The sequence below is a fragment of the Elephantulus edwardii genome, unplaced genomic scaffold, assembly GCF_000299155.1.
Source record: "Elephantulus edwardii isolate Elephantulus edwardi_28Jun2011 unplaced genomic scaffold, EleEdw1.0 scaffold00004, whole genome shotgun sequence".
In the NCBI taxonomy this organism is placed as follows: Eukaryota; Metazoa; Chordata; class Mammalia; order Macroscelidea; family Macroscelididae; genus Elephantulus; species Elephantulus edwardii.
The window spans coordinates 2569329-2582687 of record NW_006399754.1 but is presented as its reverse complement, the minus strand read 5'-3'; the positions used below and the strand labels follow the sequence as shown (position 1 = coordinate 2582687).

The following is a 13359-nucleotide window of genomic DNA, read 5'->3' as shown; positions in this document are numbered from 1 at the left end:
AGGACAGGTCCCCACTCAGCTGGTTCTCTGAGCAGTAAGACCAGCCACAGTCCACTGAGTCCTTAACCTAGGGCCTCCCTTTTCTGAAAGGCCAGCTTTACTCAATGAAGGCAATCATGTCCTCATGGGAGCACCAGGGGCATGCTCCCTTCTTGTTACTACAGAGCCTGCCTCACACAGTTCCTGCTGGTCCACTCTACTTCCAAGTGCAACCTCCGTGTGACCCTGCATGGCGTGTGATGTCCTCCGCCTCCAGAGTGGAGTTGTTGTTGTTAAGTGCCATTGAGTCATCGGTGACTCATAGTGACCCTATGAACAAAAGACCTGAACACTTGCATAACTTTCATCCTTTCTCCAGGTTCATAGTGTTTCTGGAGGCAAGCTATTTTGGAAGTGGATGCCACTCCTGCTTCCAAGCTTGTTTGAATCGGGGAGTTCCACCAACCACTGTCCACCATGAGTAACCATTATTGCATTTGACACATCAGTGTCACAGTGTTTAGTATCACAGCAACCACGAGTTACCTCTATACAGCAAATGGACAAACCAGGGCTATACAACCTAGAAGAATGTTTGACCAAACACAATTATAAACAGTCCTGAAGGCTATGGATTAAAGGCTCCCACCTTTGACTTGGTAGCATCACTTTCTAGCCACTAGGTCAACTGACCTCTCATGACTAATAGACTGCTGCCAATGACGCTGGTGACTCTTGTGTTTTACCATCTTGTATTGTCTTGGATGAGGCTACTTCCTTCACCAACAAGGCAAACAGGAGGTGAATCAAGACACTCCTCCAGCCTGCATCCTTGGCCTCAGGATTCTCCCTCTACCCAACATCGCTGACCAGGCCATGTTTCTCAGTACAGATCTAATCACTGCACGTCCTGCCTGCAACATAGCAAAACCAGCTCAGCCTCCTAGCAACATGGAAAATGGATGCTTTCCATGACAAAGTCATGGAAATCTAGGGGATTAGAAAACTTTCCCCACAAGCTCTGAGAAGCTGTTGTTTCTGAATGCTACTATAACACCACTTGTGTGCTAAAATCACGAATGGGTGGATTTAAAGAATGTTGTTGTTGTTATGTGCCGTTGAGTCGCCTGCGACTCATAGCGACCCTATGTACAACAGCCCTAAACTCCGCTCTGTCCTGTGCCAATCGCACTGTCTCTGACACTCCCATCCCAATTATCCCAGTCACTGAATCAATCCACCTCATAGAGGGCCTTTTCTCAATCTGGAAGCTAAAAGACTAAGGATGGGGCTTTAATCCTTTCCTGTGGATTTCAGATTCCTGGACTGATAGATTCCTTGACCTGCCATCAGATAACTTCTGTCTTCTTCTGTGCCTGCTCCCTGGTCTTTGAGTCTGTACTATTTTCTTTTTCTTTTTAAAATGTGTGTGTGTGTGTGTGTGTGTACGTGCCATCAAATCAGATTTGACTGGTACAGGAGGAGATTGTTCCTCCTTGTCCAGCAAAGCATCTGGTGGATTTGAACCGCTCATCTCTCAGATTGCAGTGCAGCTTCTTGCCACTAGGCCACCAGAGCTCGCTGAGTCTGTACTATTTTCTGTTATTGTTCAGAATCAGGAGCTCTGGTGGCACAGTCGACTTTGTACTACCAGCCAGAAGTCTCTGAGTCTCCAGAGGTTTGAATTCACCAGCAATGTCTCCAGATAAAGAAGGCAGTGTCCTGTGAATATGTGTTGTTAGGTGACCAGCAACCTCACCCTAACCTTGTATCTTTGTCAAGATCTCCAGACCTTAAGTTGAAATGGCTGTGTCAACCCATCTCGATGAGGGTCTTCTCTTCAACCTATTCCCAGCATGGTATCTTTTTTTTTTTCTACAGAGATTTACAAAATGCCTTAGAAAACTATGAGTCAGAATCAGATATGTGCGGGTCACTCAGCAGTGACTGGATTGAGGACACACCCTATGCTGATATGACCTCATTAACAGAGCAAAGAAAATTCCATTCCCAAACAGTATTGAATCCACAGGCATAGAGGCACGACTATCCCCAAGATTTTAAAACCAGAACCCAGCAGTTTCTGTTCCTCCAGGTTAGCTTTCTCCCTGCTTTCCAACTCATGGAGTCACTCAGGCTCAGAATCTTGAGCCATCTTCAAATTCTTTCTCTGTCTTTCTTTAGCTAACATTAGCTCTCATTGTTCTTATCTCTCTTCCTCTTCTCTATCTCTTTGGTGATCCTGCAGGTATCCACCCTTCTCTTTACCCTACACCTCCTACTTTAAGTTACCTCCCTAAAGGACAAATCCTGAAGTGGCAGAAATGAAGACAAAAACTATACACTTCATGATCCAGACTCCTGGTTATATAAATCCAAACAACCTTCCTCAATTTGAACCTAAATTTCCTTTTCAGTTGTGTTTCCTAATACGACTTTACCCTTAACCCAAGCCCCTAATGCTCACTGATTTACTTTTCTATCTCCAGAGTACTGAGGAGCAGTGATGTCACTTTGGAGATTAAAGTGTGCCTGATCCAGGCCATAGTCTTTTCAATTGCTTGCTATGTGTCAGAGAGCTGGATCATGACTAGGGATGATAGAAAGAGAATTGATACCTTTGAGCTGTGGTGCTGGAGAAGAGTGTTTCATATACCATAGACTGCTAGAAGAACAAACAGATTCGTCCTAAAGACGGTGTAACCACGGTGCTCCTTGTAGGCAAGGATTCTGAAGCTTTGGCTGACATACTTTGGACATGTTACAAGGAGGGACTGGTCCTTGGAGAGGGATGTCATGCTTGGGAGGGTGGAGGGACAGTGCTGCGAGAGAGGAAGACCCTCGATGAGCTGGATTGATTCAGTGACTGGGGCAAGGGGGGTAGATGTGTCAGGGACAGTAAGGTTGGCACAAGATAGAGCAGTGTTTAGGACTCTTGCACATAGATAGAATTGCTATGAGTTGCAAGCGATTGGATGACAATTAACAACAACAACATACTCCCCTTCAGGTTTACAAGCTGCCTCTTTATTTTGACTGTGATATTTCATCATACCTGTTGACAGGATGTCTGCCAGTTGCCGTCGAGTTCATTCCGTCTCATGGTGACCCCCATATGTTTCAGAATGGTATTGTGATCCATAGGATTTTCATGGCTGTGACCTTATAGGAATAGAGCCTCAGGCCTTTCTTTCAGGGCACCTCTGGGTGGATTCAAACCACCAGCCTTTTGGTTACTAGTCCAACTCTTTTTTTTATAATTTTTATTTATTTATTTTATGTGTGTACCATCAAATTGGATCTGACTGGTACAGGAGGCGATTGTTCCTCCTTTTTCAGCAGAGCATCTGGTGGATTTGAACCGCGCACCTCTGGGATTGCAGTGCAGTTTCCTGCCACTAGGCCACCAGAGCTCGCCAGTAGTCCAACTCTTAATCATTCCCACAACCCAGGGACTCTGATTAAATATCTGCTCTAGCTTAAGTCTGTGAGCTGGAACTGAATAGACCTGCCTTGTTTTTCTAGGTCTCACAAGCTTTCTACCTTCGACCGATATAATTTTACTACTTTTCTGTATTTGTTTTCCTTCTCTGACAGCTTTCAGCCCTCTCACACTTCCCCATAAATACATGCTGTGGTGTATGAATGCAGGTGTTGGAGCCAGACATAACGGGTTTCAAATTCCACGTACTTTGCTCCATAGCTGACTAATAGCTTATAATGAAATAAAATGAGAATGGTATTTGCTTTGTAGAACTGTGAGAATCCGATGAAGTTTTCCATAAACAGATGCCACCCCTTTCCAAAGCTCCATGAGGCCTGTTCTTTGAACTGTTCCAGGTAAAAAAGGCACTCCAAGCCTACTGCACACATACTTATAAAATGTATTCATTACAGTTGATTTTTAATTCATTAAGACATAAATGAACAAAGACAAGTCATCTGGAATGAGAGAAACCATGAGTATGGTGCTGAAGGTGTTCCATGAAGCACGGCCTGGCTTTCTTTTATATAATTTGATGATAAATCACCACCAGATAATGACTGGTAGCAGTTAACAATCCATTACTGTTGCAGACAGAACTACAGAAGCAGCAAAAGACCATCTCTAGAATGCGTACACAGTTGCAGATTAAAAAGCTTACAGGCTTGGGAGACATTAAGGTCAATTAGCATAATATAGTCCCAAAGACAATGATCTACATCCTGCTTTGCTGAGTAGCGTCTGCAGTCTTAAGAGCTTGGGGGCCGCCATCTAAGGTCAACTACTGGTCACTCTCTCTCCAGAACAAAGAAAAGCAAAGATATCTTGAAATAATTAGTCCAAAGGATTAATTAATGGCCTACATGCCTCAACTTCTATGATCATGAGACCAGAAGAACTAGAAGATGCCCCATTATAACCTGCCCAAAGAGACCACTTGAAATGAGGGCGTAATAGAAGATCCTGGATGGAGTGTGTGTGTGTTGGGGGAGAGGGGCTATGAAAACTCAACACACCAAAAAAGCCCAGGCTTGTCGAGCTGACAGGCACTAGTGGAACACTAAAGACTATGGCTCTTAGTCATACTTCAAATCCGGAACAGAACCCACCCAGGGGCTCAGCTTTCAGGCCAACAGTGAACAGAAGTATGAGGTGAGCACCACCACCAGGAAGGCCTTCATTACTTAAAAAAAGCAATTGCATAAGGTCAAAAGAAGTCAAATCTGACTACATTTGCCCAGAAGGTGGGAAAGTATAGCAGAGAAAGCATAGTACAAATGAGAATTACAGGGGGAAAAACAACTATATGGTTGTAATTAACATAATAAAATGAAATGTGTGTGACTGAATGGAAAGTAAATTTACTTCATAAACTTCCACTCAATTATCAATTAAAAAAAATAGTAAAAACAATAAAACACAGGATATATTCTGGGATTTCAACCACCTGGCTACATGTTGGCCTGGGTATTACTCATGACTACTCAATCCCGATATAAAACCCTGGTGGCCTAGTGGTAAGGAGCTTTGCTGCTAACCTAAAGGCATGTGGTTTGAATCCACCAGCTGCTCTATGGAAGAAAAATGGGCCATCTCCTCCTATGTGATTTGCTGCCCCTGAAAACCTGCTGGAGGGTCAACTATTTATTGGTCTATTTATTTATTTATCCGACTGGTTGGTACATGACAATAACTGGGGCCCTGAGTTACAGTCACCAAGACTCAATCTTCTTCTTTTTTCTTTTTTATTTTTCACTTTATTATTTTTTGCACATGTACCATCAAATCAGATCTGACTGGTACAGGAGAAAATTGTCCCTCCTTTTCCAGCAGAGCATCTGGTGGATTTGAACGCATACCTCTGGGATTGCAGTGCAGTTTCTTGCCAGTAGGCCACCAGAGCTCCCTTCAAGACTCAATCTTGAACTTAAGCTAGATAACATTTGACTAGGTTGGGTAAATAATTAAGGGCAAGCCTAGGCAAGATCTCTGGTTTTCTGTGCAGGTTCTGAGATTGCATTGCTCCCCTGAAAGCTCTCAGTGAGACAGTTTGACACCGTAACTGTAACAATGGGCTCGATCGAGTGTATCAGAGATAGTTGAGGCGGCTCGGGGTAGGGCAAGGTTCAACCTGTTTATGGGGTCTCTATGAATCAAAACCAATTCAGTGGCACCTAACAATAGCTGGCTCTCCTAGAATCCCTTTTGGTGTTGTACATTACACCTTCCACTGCTCTCTGAAAGACTGGTGGCTCAAATTTACCAGCCTCAGAAACCCAACGGAGGGCTTCTAGGTAACCAATCCATGGCAGTGGATTTGGGTCTGACATATGAATTATGATGCTAGCAAAGACCACTGAGTACCAGAAGAATGAGCAAATCTGTTTTGTAAGAAGTACAGCCCGAATTCTCCTTGGAAAGGAGGATGGTGAGACTTTGTCTCACATACTTTGGGCCTCTTATCAGAAAGGGGAGTCCTCGGAGAAGGACATCATGTTTGGTAAAGTAATGGAAAAGAAAGCCATCGATGAGATGGATCAACGCATCCATTGTTGTGGCTGCAACCATGGGGTCAAGGCCGGCAGTGAGTCTGAGGATGACCTAGGGCCAATCAGTGTTTCGTTCTGTCGTACATATAAGGTCACTGTGTGCCAGAATCAACTTAGTGGCACCAAGCAAAACTAGCACAGAAAGTCTTTAAACATGTTGTGTGACAAGTGGTGGGAAAACTGGGCCTGTCTAAACTGAAGATAGGAAGAGGGACTGGTAGAACTTAGATGGTCCAAGGGCATCATGGTCCAATTGAAAAGGTGTTACTCTGAAGAGGAAAGAACCACAACCATGAACTAAAAAGGGTATGATTTTAATCCAAGACTTAGAGCTCAACATTTAAAGCTGGCTGTTTCTGTTCAACATCTGAAGAGGTATCAAGTCAGCTCCCTCCAACAAATGAAGACGGTGGGAAGTATGCCTGGACTGAGTGAGGGATAGAATCAGATCAGTGATCTGTAACTTTTGGGAGTCACAACAGCCTTTGCAAATCTGACAAAACTTATGACTCTTTTTCCTAGAAAAATGGCCCAGAGTATGCATTTTGCAAATAATTTCATGGGCCCAAGGTAAAAATCACCTACAAAAAACCCTTCTGCAATATGATTCTCAGCTTTCCTTTTTAAAAATCTGAGGGAGAAGGCATTGCTGGTACACATGCCTCCCATCTCCATGACTGTGTAAGCTCAGTGCCTTTACAACTGATATATCTGCTCTTTATGAGAAGATGCTACAAGAAGGAGAAAAGAGAAGAAGAAAGGGGGGAAAAAATTGAAGTTTAAAACAAATACATAAAAAAAGACCAACCAGATGGCAAAAAGGAGACAGGTGGAGGGGACCTGAGGAAAAGGGTCTGTTTGGAAGCCTTGCTTCCAGCTCCTTGCCCAGCGCTCAGCTCCCAGTACTCCCCACCTCTTGCCCAGCGCTCAGCTCCCAGTGCTCCCTGCTCCTTGCCCAGTGCTCAGCTCCCAGTCCTCCCCTAGCCCTCAGGCTCTGGGGCAGCAGCTGCTCCTGCCCACGTCTGAATGTGGTCATGACTCAGAGATGGTGACGCCCACCCAGAGGGTATCAGGAAAAACCTCTCAGAACTGTGACCACATCTGGATGGCATTCCGATCTGATTTTGAGACCTCTTCCCCCCTGAGCATTTAAGTCTTAGTTATTTTGGAATCATTCGGTATGAGCTGCTATGGGGTCAGAACCAATGCACTGGGTCCCCGTGAACAAAAGAACAGACCATTTCCAAGTCCTGAACTGTCACAGCCACGGTCCTCACAGCCATGGCTGTCTGAGCCCATTGTTGTAGCTGCTCTGTCAGTTCATGGTGTGGAGCGTTTCCCTTTTTTCTCCCTGACTCTGTTTTACCAAGACTTCTCCTCCTTCAGCATCTAGTCCCTCCTGAGAACATGTCCAAAGTACAAGAGACAGACAGTAAATTGCTCTATTATTAGAATCACTCTGTTCACACGTGGTAATGAGTTATGAAATGATACACACCTTTTGTTTTTGAAAACCTTTTGTTTTTGAAGAGTAGTTGATTTCCTCCATAAATACCCCTCTCTCTCTGCTGTCAAGTAGAAACTAAGCTGATTCTCCATTGAGTTTCCTAGGCTGTTAATTCCGAGGTATGGGAGGAAATCACCATTTTTCTCCAGAGAACCACTGCTGAAGTCAAATCACCAGAGAGGGTCTTTGGGTCAGTAGAGCAACCCTACAAACTAGAGCCACCAGAGCTCACAATGTAAACGCCAGAGAGAAGAAATCCTGAGAGGGAAATCTCCCGCCCAAGAACAGAAGGAGTTCTTCACTGATAAGCTAAGTTTCAGTGTCTCCTGGATGTGTGGGTTCCCCCATTCTTAGGAGCAAACCAAGCTGTGAGAGGTCAGTCAGGACTTCCTGCTCTCCCATCCTCAGCACTCGGGGGGCTGTGGGCCTTCAGGAGGTTCTGCAGGCTCTGGAGGGCTTCCTGCAGCCCCTCCCCCGTGAGGGCGCTGCAGCCTCGGAGCTCCCAAGGGCGGTCCTGGAACATCTCCAGGCCCAGCCTGCCCCTGATCTCCGGCAGCGGGAGGGCATCAGGCGCCTCCTGCTTGTTGGCCAGCACCAGGAAAGGGATGTTGACCATGTTGGGGTTGTCCAGGACTTCTCTGAGCTCAGCCACTGCTTCGGGCAGCCGGGCTTCGTCTGTGCTGTCCAGTACATACACGAGCATATCCGTGCCTTCCAAATAGTCCTTCCAGCTGGCCCTCAGTTTGGTCTGTCCTCCCACATCCCAGAGCGTCAGAGACAGGTGGCCAGGAGCTTCGAGAGGTTCCACGTTGAAGCCAACAGTGGGCAGGGTCTCCACCACCTTGAAGCCCTTCAGTTTGTACAGGAGCGTGGTCTTGCCTGCTGAGTCAAGGCCCATTATCACCACCTGAGCTTCTGTTCTGTCACCTCTGGAGTTCACTGAGCCCATGGAGGCCGCTGCTAACTCCTAGGGAGAAAGACCAGGGGCTTACATCAGCCATTTCTGAAGGAACACAAAACCCCATATCCGCACAGGAACCTGGAAGAGCCTGTACTTCCTAAGAGGAATGGCCCTTTACAACGGCAGCTTTAGCTCAGATCTGGGCTTCAAGAGGACAAGCTAGTAAGAAGATGAAGATGCACCGTCAACTGACCTAGCTCTAGGGGCCTCAGAGAAGAGAGTAGAAGCTCTTATAACATACAAACTATGGAGAGGTAACTTGTGGTCGCTGTGAAGCTGAACACTGTGACACTGATGTGTCAAATGCATTAACGGTTCCCCATGGTGGACAGTGTTTGGTGGCACTCCCTGGTTGAAACAAGCTTGGAAGCAGGAGTGGCATCCACTTCCATAAATAGCTTGCCTCCAGAAACCCTATGAACCTGGAGAGAGGATGAAAGTCACGCAAGTGTTGAGGACTTTCGTTCATAGGGTCGCTATTAGTCACCTACGACTCGACACTGAACAACAACATGGGGAGGAAATGGAAGTTTTAGTTAGCCATACCTGGTCCAGTAGAAAGGACAGAAAGATATCTTTAATCCTTGTTAGTTTATGATGTCTCGCCTCTAAGTTCTTCCTGTAAACCTGGACTCCAGAACGGGAGGTGTCTTAGATTCAATGCACAAGTGAAAGGATTGTCAGTTCAGCTCCTTTTCCATCTGTGGAGCCCTTCACTAGACCAGCACCTTGTCCTGTAGAGAGTGGCTGTATACAATTACTCTTGTTTTGTTGTGTCAAATTGGCAACAACCCAGAGTTGACTCTCTAGCGGATTTTTAAAGTCTGTAAATCGCATGGGAAGAGACTACCCATCTTTCTCCCACAGAGCAGACCGTGGATTCGAACTGTGCCTTTGGGTTGGCAGTGCAAGTCCTTACACAAAACTGCTGTTGGCTAGGGACACATTTGTTATTGAGTCAGAAGTCAGAGTTTCTCCTATTTTCTTACCCTGGTACAGTAAACAAGCGTTTGAGGAGCCCTACATTTTAATATTTAAACCTATTTCTACTTTGAGGAGGAAATCTGGGCAGCACAGGTGAAGGGGTATCTCACATCCAGGTGTATTTCTCCACTCAATTCCCTTCTCATCCCAGGAGTTTGTTGTTTTGTTACGTGTCATCAAGTCATCTGTGCTCACAGTGACCCGTATGTACAGTAGCTCTGAACTCTGCCTTATCCCGAGTCAGTCACCCCAGGGGTAAAAGAGTGAAAAAGAAAATTACCTCAGTGTCTGGGGACGATGGTGGCAAGTTCCTTTTCCTCTGTGTGTTCTTCACAGGGCTGCTTTCTGCTCGGCAGTAATGTCCCAGGACTGAGAGATGAAGGAAGCAGAGTCACAGCTACAGCTTCTCCCTTTTCTTCTTCCCTTTTCCTGCAGGTTGGGGGCGGGCACACACCCCAGTCCCGCCCTCAGCCCTAGGCCTCCCCAAGCAATCTTCCGCCTGCCTGCCTGGATTGGGCCATAAAGTTATTTCCCGGCTTTTCAGCTCTTGATAGAGCACGGACTCCCCTTGCTTTAGCTGCCCAGGTTTATGCAGCCAAAGGAGGCCCACCTGTAAAGCTTGAGCCTGAGTTCCCGTAAGCCTCTGTCCCACTCAGGGGAGAATTCTGGGAATCCAACCTTTTGCTTGGAAACACACATGCTTAAAAAAAATGGCATATATATGATTAACACACTAAATATATATATATCTCAAAAAAATTATAATTAGACATTTCTTGAAAATAAGTGAGAAAAAGAATTCAAAGTTGTATTACCATTGTTATCAGGTGCCAACTAGTTGCCTGTGACTCTTGAGGACCCTGTGAACCATGGATCTGATCCTTGCCCCATCCTGCCATCCCCACGATCTCCACGCTCAAGTCTATTGCTGTAGTCATGTTGATCTCTCTTGTTGAATGTCTTCCTCTGTTGCCCTGACCCTCCGCTTTTCCAAGCATGAGTTGTATCCTCATTGCTGTTGAGTCCAAGTGGACTCCAAGCTTTACCACCTGGTGAGCTTTCAGAGGCTGTCCACCACCTGGGAGGAGATTGGCCATCTTTCTCCACCGTAGCAGTTGGTGGACTCCAACCACCTGCCTTTGGGATTGGCAGTGTAACTCCTTACCCTTTAAGCCACCAATGCTCCCTAGGAGTTGCATTAAAGTGGTAGAATTATGTGTGATTACAATTCTATCTGCTGGCTCTGACCTCAGCCCTCCCACCACTCCAACTACAGCCCACTGGGGAAAGCACTCAGGGACTATCTCTACTGTGCCTGCTCAGCAGCCCTGGGGGTTCCCCACTGCCCATGCCACCTAGAGCCCTGGCATCTCTGATACAGGGCACGCTGGAGGGAGGGGACAGCAGCAGAGTGGCCTTGGACTCCCCAGTCGGGTCACAGAGAAGCCTCTGCTGCCCCTTGTGGAGCTGCTTCTTGGTGGTGCTGGGCAGGCCCTGAGGAGACTACAGTCACTTAGGATACAAGTTCAATGACATCTTTGTGGATGAGGACTCTGCTGTGCCCACCTCTCTCTCTCAGATCTCTCTTTCCTGTAGAGTCAGGACTGACTCACAGTTGACCCTCCAGAAGATGTTCAGAAATTGTAACCTGCATAGGAAGACACTGTTCATTTTACTGCCTGAGAGCCACTGGTGGATTTGAACTGCCTGCCTGGGGATGGCAGCTCAACTCCCCCACTCCCCAAATTAGGTCACTAGGGCTCCCTATTTTAGCAGGAAGGAGTAATTAGGAAGAGTGAGAAAGAAATGTGGTTCTGTTATGTGCACTGCTGTGAGGTCCTGGGTACCAGTGTTCTTATTTTGATAAATCACAGACCTACCTTATATATTTTATCATATATATATATATATATATATATATCATATACATATCATATGCATGTGTGTGTGTGTTTATGTGTTTATGTATGTGTCCATACTTTTTCAATCTGTATGCAAAACAGATCATCAGTAACGCTGGGCTATATGAGGAGGAATGTGGCATCAGGATTGGTGGAAGAATCATCAACAACCTGCGTTATGCAGATGTCACAACCCTGCTTGCTAAAACTGAGGACCTTAAGCACTTGCTGCAGAAGGTCAAGGACTGAAGCCTTCAATATGGATTGAAGCTCAACATTAAGAAAACAGATTCTTACCACTGGGCCAATTGACAGCATCAGTATGGATGGTGAAGAGATTGAGATAGTTAACAGTTTTAGTTTGCTTGGCTCCACAGTCAACACTCTTGGTACCAGCAGCTAGGAAATCAAGAGACTAATTGCATTGGGAAAGTCAGCTGTCAGGGACCTCTCTAGAGTACTGAAGAGCAATGATGTCAGGCTGGAGACTAAGGTGTGCCCTACAGGCTAGTCTTCACAATTGCATGCTGTGGATTGGAGAGCTGGACAGTGACTAGGGATGATAGAAAGAGAATTGATGCCTCTGAGCTGTGTGGTGCTGGAGAAGAAGGTTGAATATACTACAAATGGATAGAACAAACAGGTTTGTTCTGGAGAAGGAAGCTGGGCTGCTCCTTGGAGTCAAGGATTCTGAAACTTCGTCTGACATACTTTGGGCATGTTGCAAGGAGGGACCCTTCTTTGGAGAGGGATATCATGTTTGGGAGAGTGGAGGAACAGCGCAGGAGAGAAAGATCCTCAATGAGAAGGATCAATTCAGTGATTGGAGTAGTGGGAGTATGTATGTCAGAGACAATGAGATTGGCACAGGATAGAGCAGGGTTTAGGGCTTTTGTACATAGGATCGCTATGGGTTGCAGGTGACTCGATGGCACATAACAACAACAACAATATATATATTTAAGTAATAAAAGCTTTTCATCCTAATCAGTTTGAGGTTTTGTTGTTGTTTTTTTCATGCCATGATCTTTTAAAAATTCTTTCATATTGGTTTGCTTACAGATTTCATGTACATTGTGTTTCACACTTCATTCACATTGTGTTTCATGCAATCATTCCCATGCAGTATGGGATGTTTACTTTTTTTTCAGATCTTCTTCTTGTTGTTGTTTCACACTATTCTTCATTCATGTTGTGTTTCATACAAACATTTCCATGTAGTATGTTTTATAAAATCAATCACCATTGCATCTTTCACATCATTACCCAATCTTTTTCGTTTTCTGCTGGATCCTTCCCATTTCCTTTGCTCCCCTCTTTCCCACCTTGAGTCCCCAACATGCTTTACTAGTTATCCTTCTGTTTTCACAATAATGGTCTTACACAGTGTTTGTCCTTATGAGGCTGAGTTAGCTCATTCAGTAAAATGCTCTCCAGTCTTTTCCCAAGTTATGAAGTATTTTTCAAAATTGTTGCTCATCCCAACCAGTTTTGAATGTTCAGCTCAGTGACATCAATTACATTCACCGTGTGTGCAACCATGACTTCTATCTGTTCCCAAGTTTTCCACACACTCTGCAGACAAAATCAGTACCGCAGCAGCAGGAGAGATGGGCTAACGGGATGGAATTATCTGGTGAAGAAGCAGTCTCTCCTGCCTGTCCTGCGGGCTATCAGCTCAAATTGGTTCTCAGTGGGGAGCTTGCAGGAATTAATTTGCAGAAGGATTGGGGCCAGAAGGGGATGAGACACTGAGACACGCAGTGCCTTAGAGGGTGGAGGTGGGGGTGCTGGCTCTGACCCCAGTTCCACACGCAGCTCACAGCCGGTCCAAGCTCTGAAGGGCAAGGAGGGGGCAGATGCTGAAAAGATATGCCTGCGGGGCTGCGCTCTTGAAGCACAGGAGCCACCATGTCACCTGGGCTGCTTTGGTGTCAGGTGATGCAGAGAGCGAGAGGACAATTCTCGGGGGGGGGGGGGGGGTCAGGGTTTGA

The 13359-nt window shown here is 45.8% G+C and overlaps 1 protein-coding gene across 1 annotated transcript; it reads right to left on the bottom strand.

The window, feature by feature from the left end:
- Positions 1–7895: 7895 nt before the first annotated feature.
- On the bottom strand, positions 7896–8468 carry ARL11 (ADP-ribosylation factor-like 11). The gene has a single exon (XM_006879599.1). It carries the CDS (start codon positions 8466–8468, stop codon positions 7896–7898), a length of 573 nt encoding a protein of 190 aa, XP_006879661.1.
- Positions 8469–13359: the final 4891 nt, after the last annotated feature.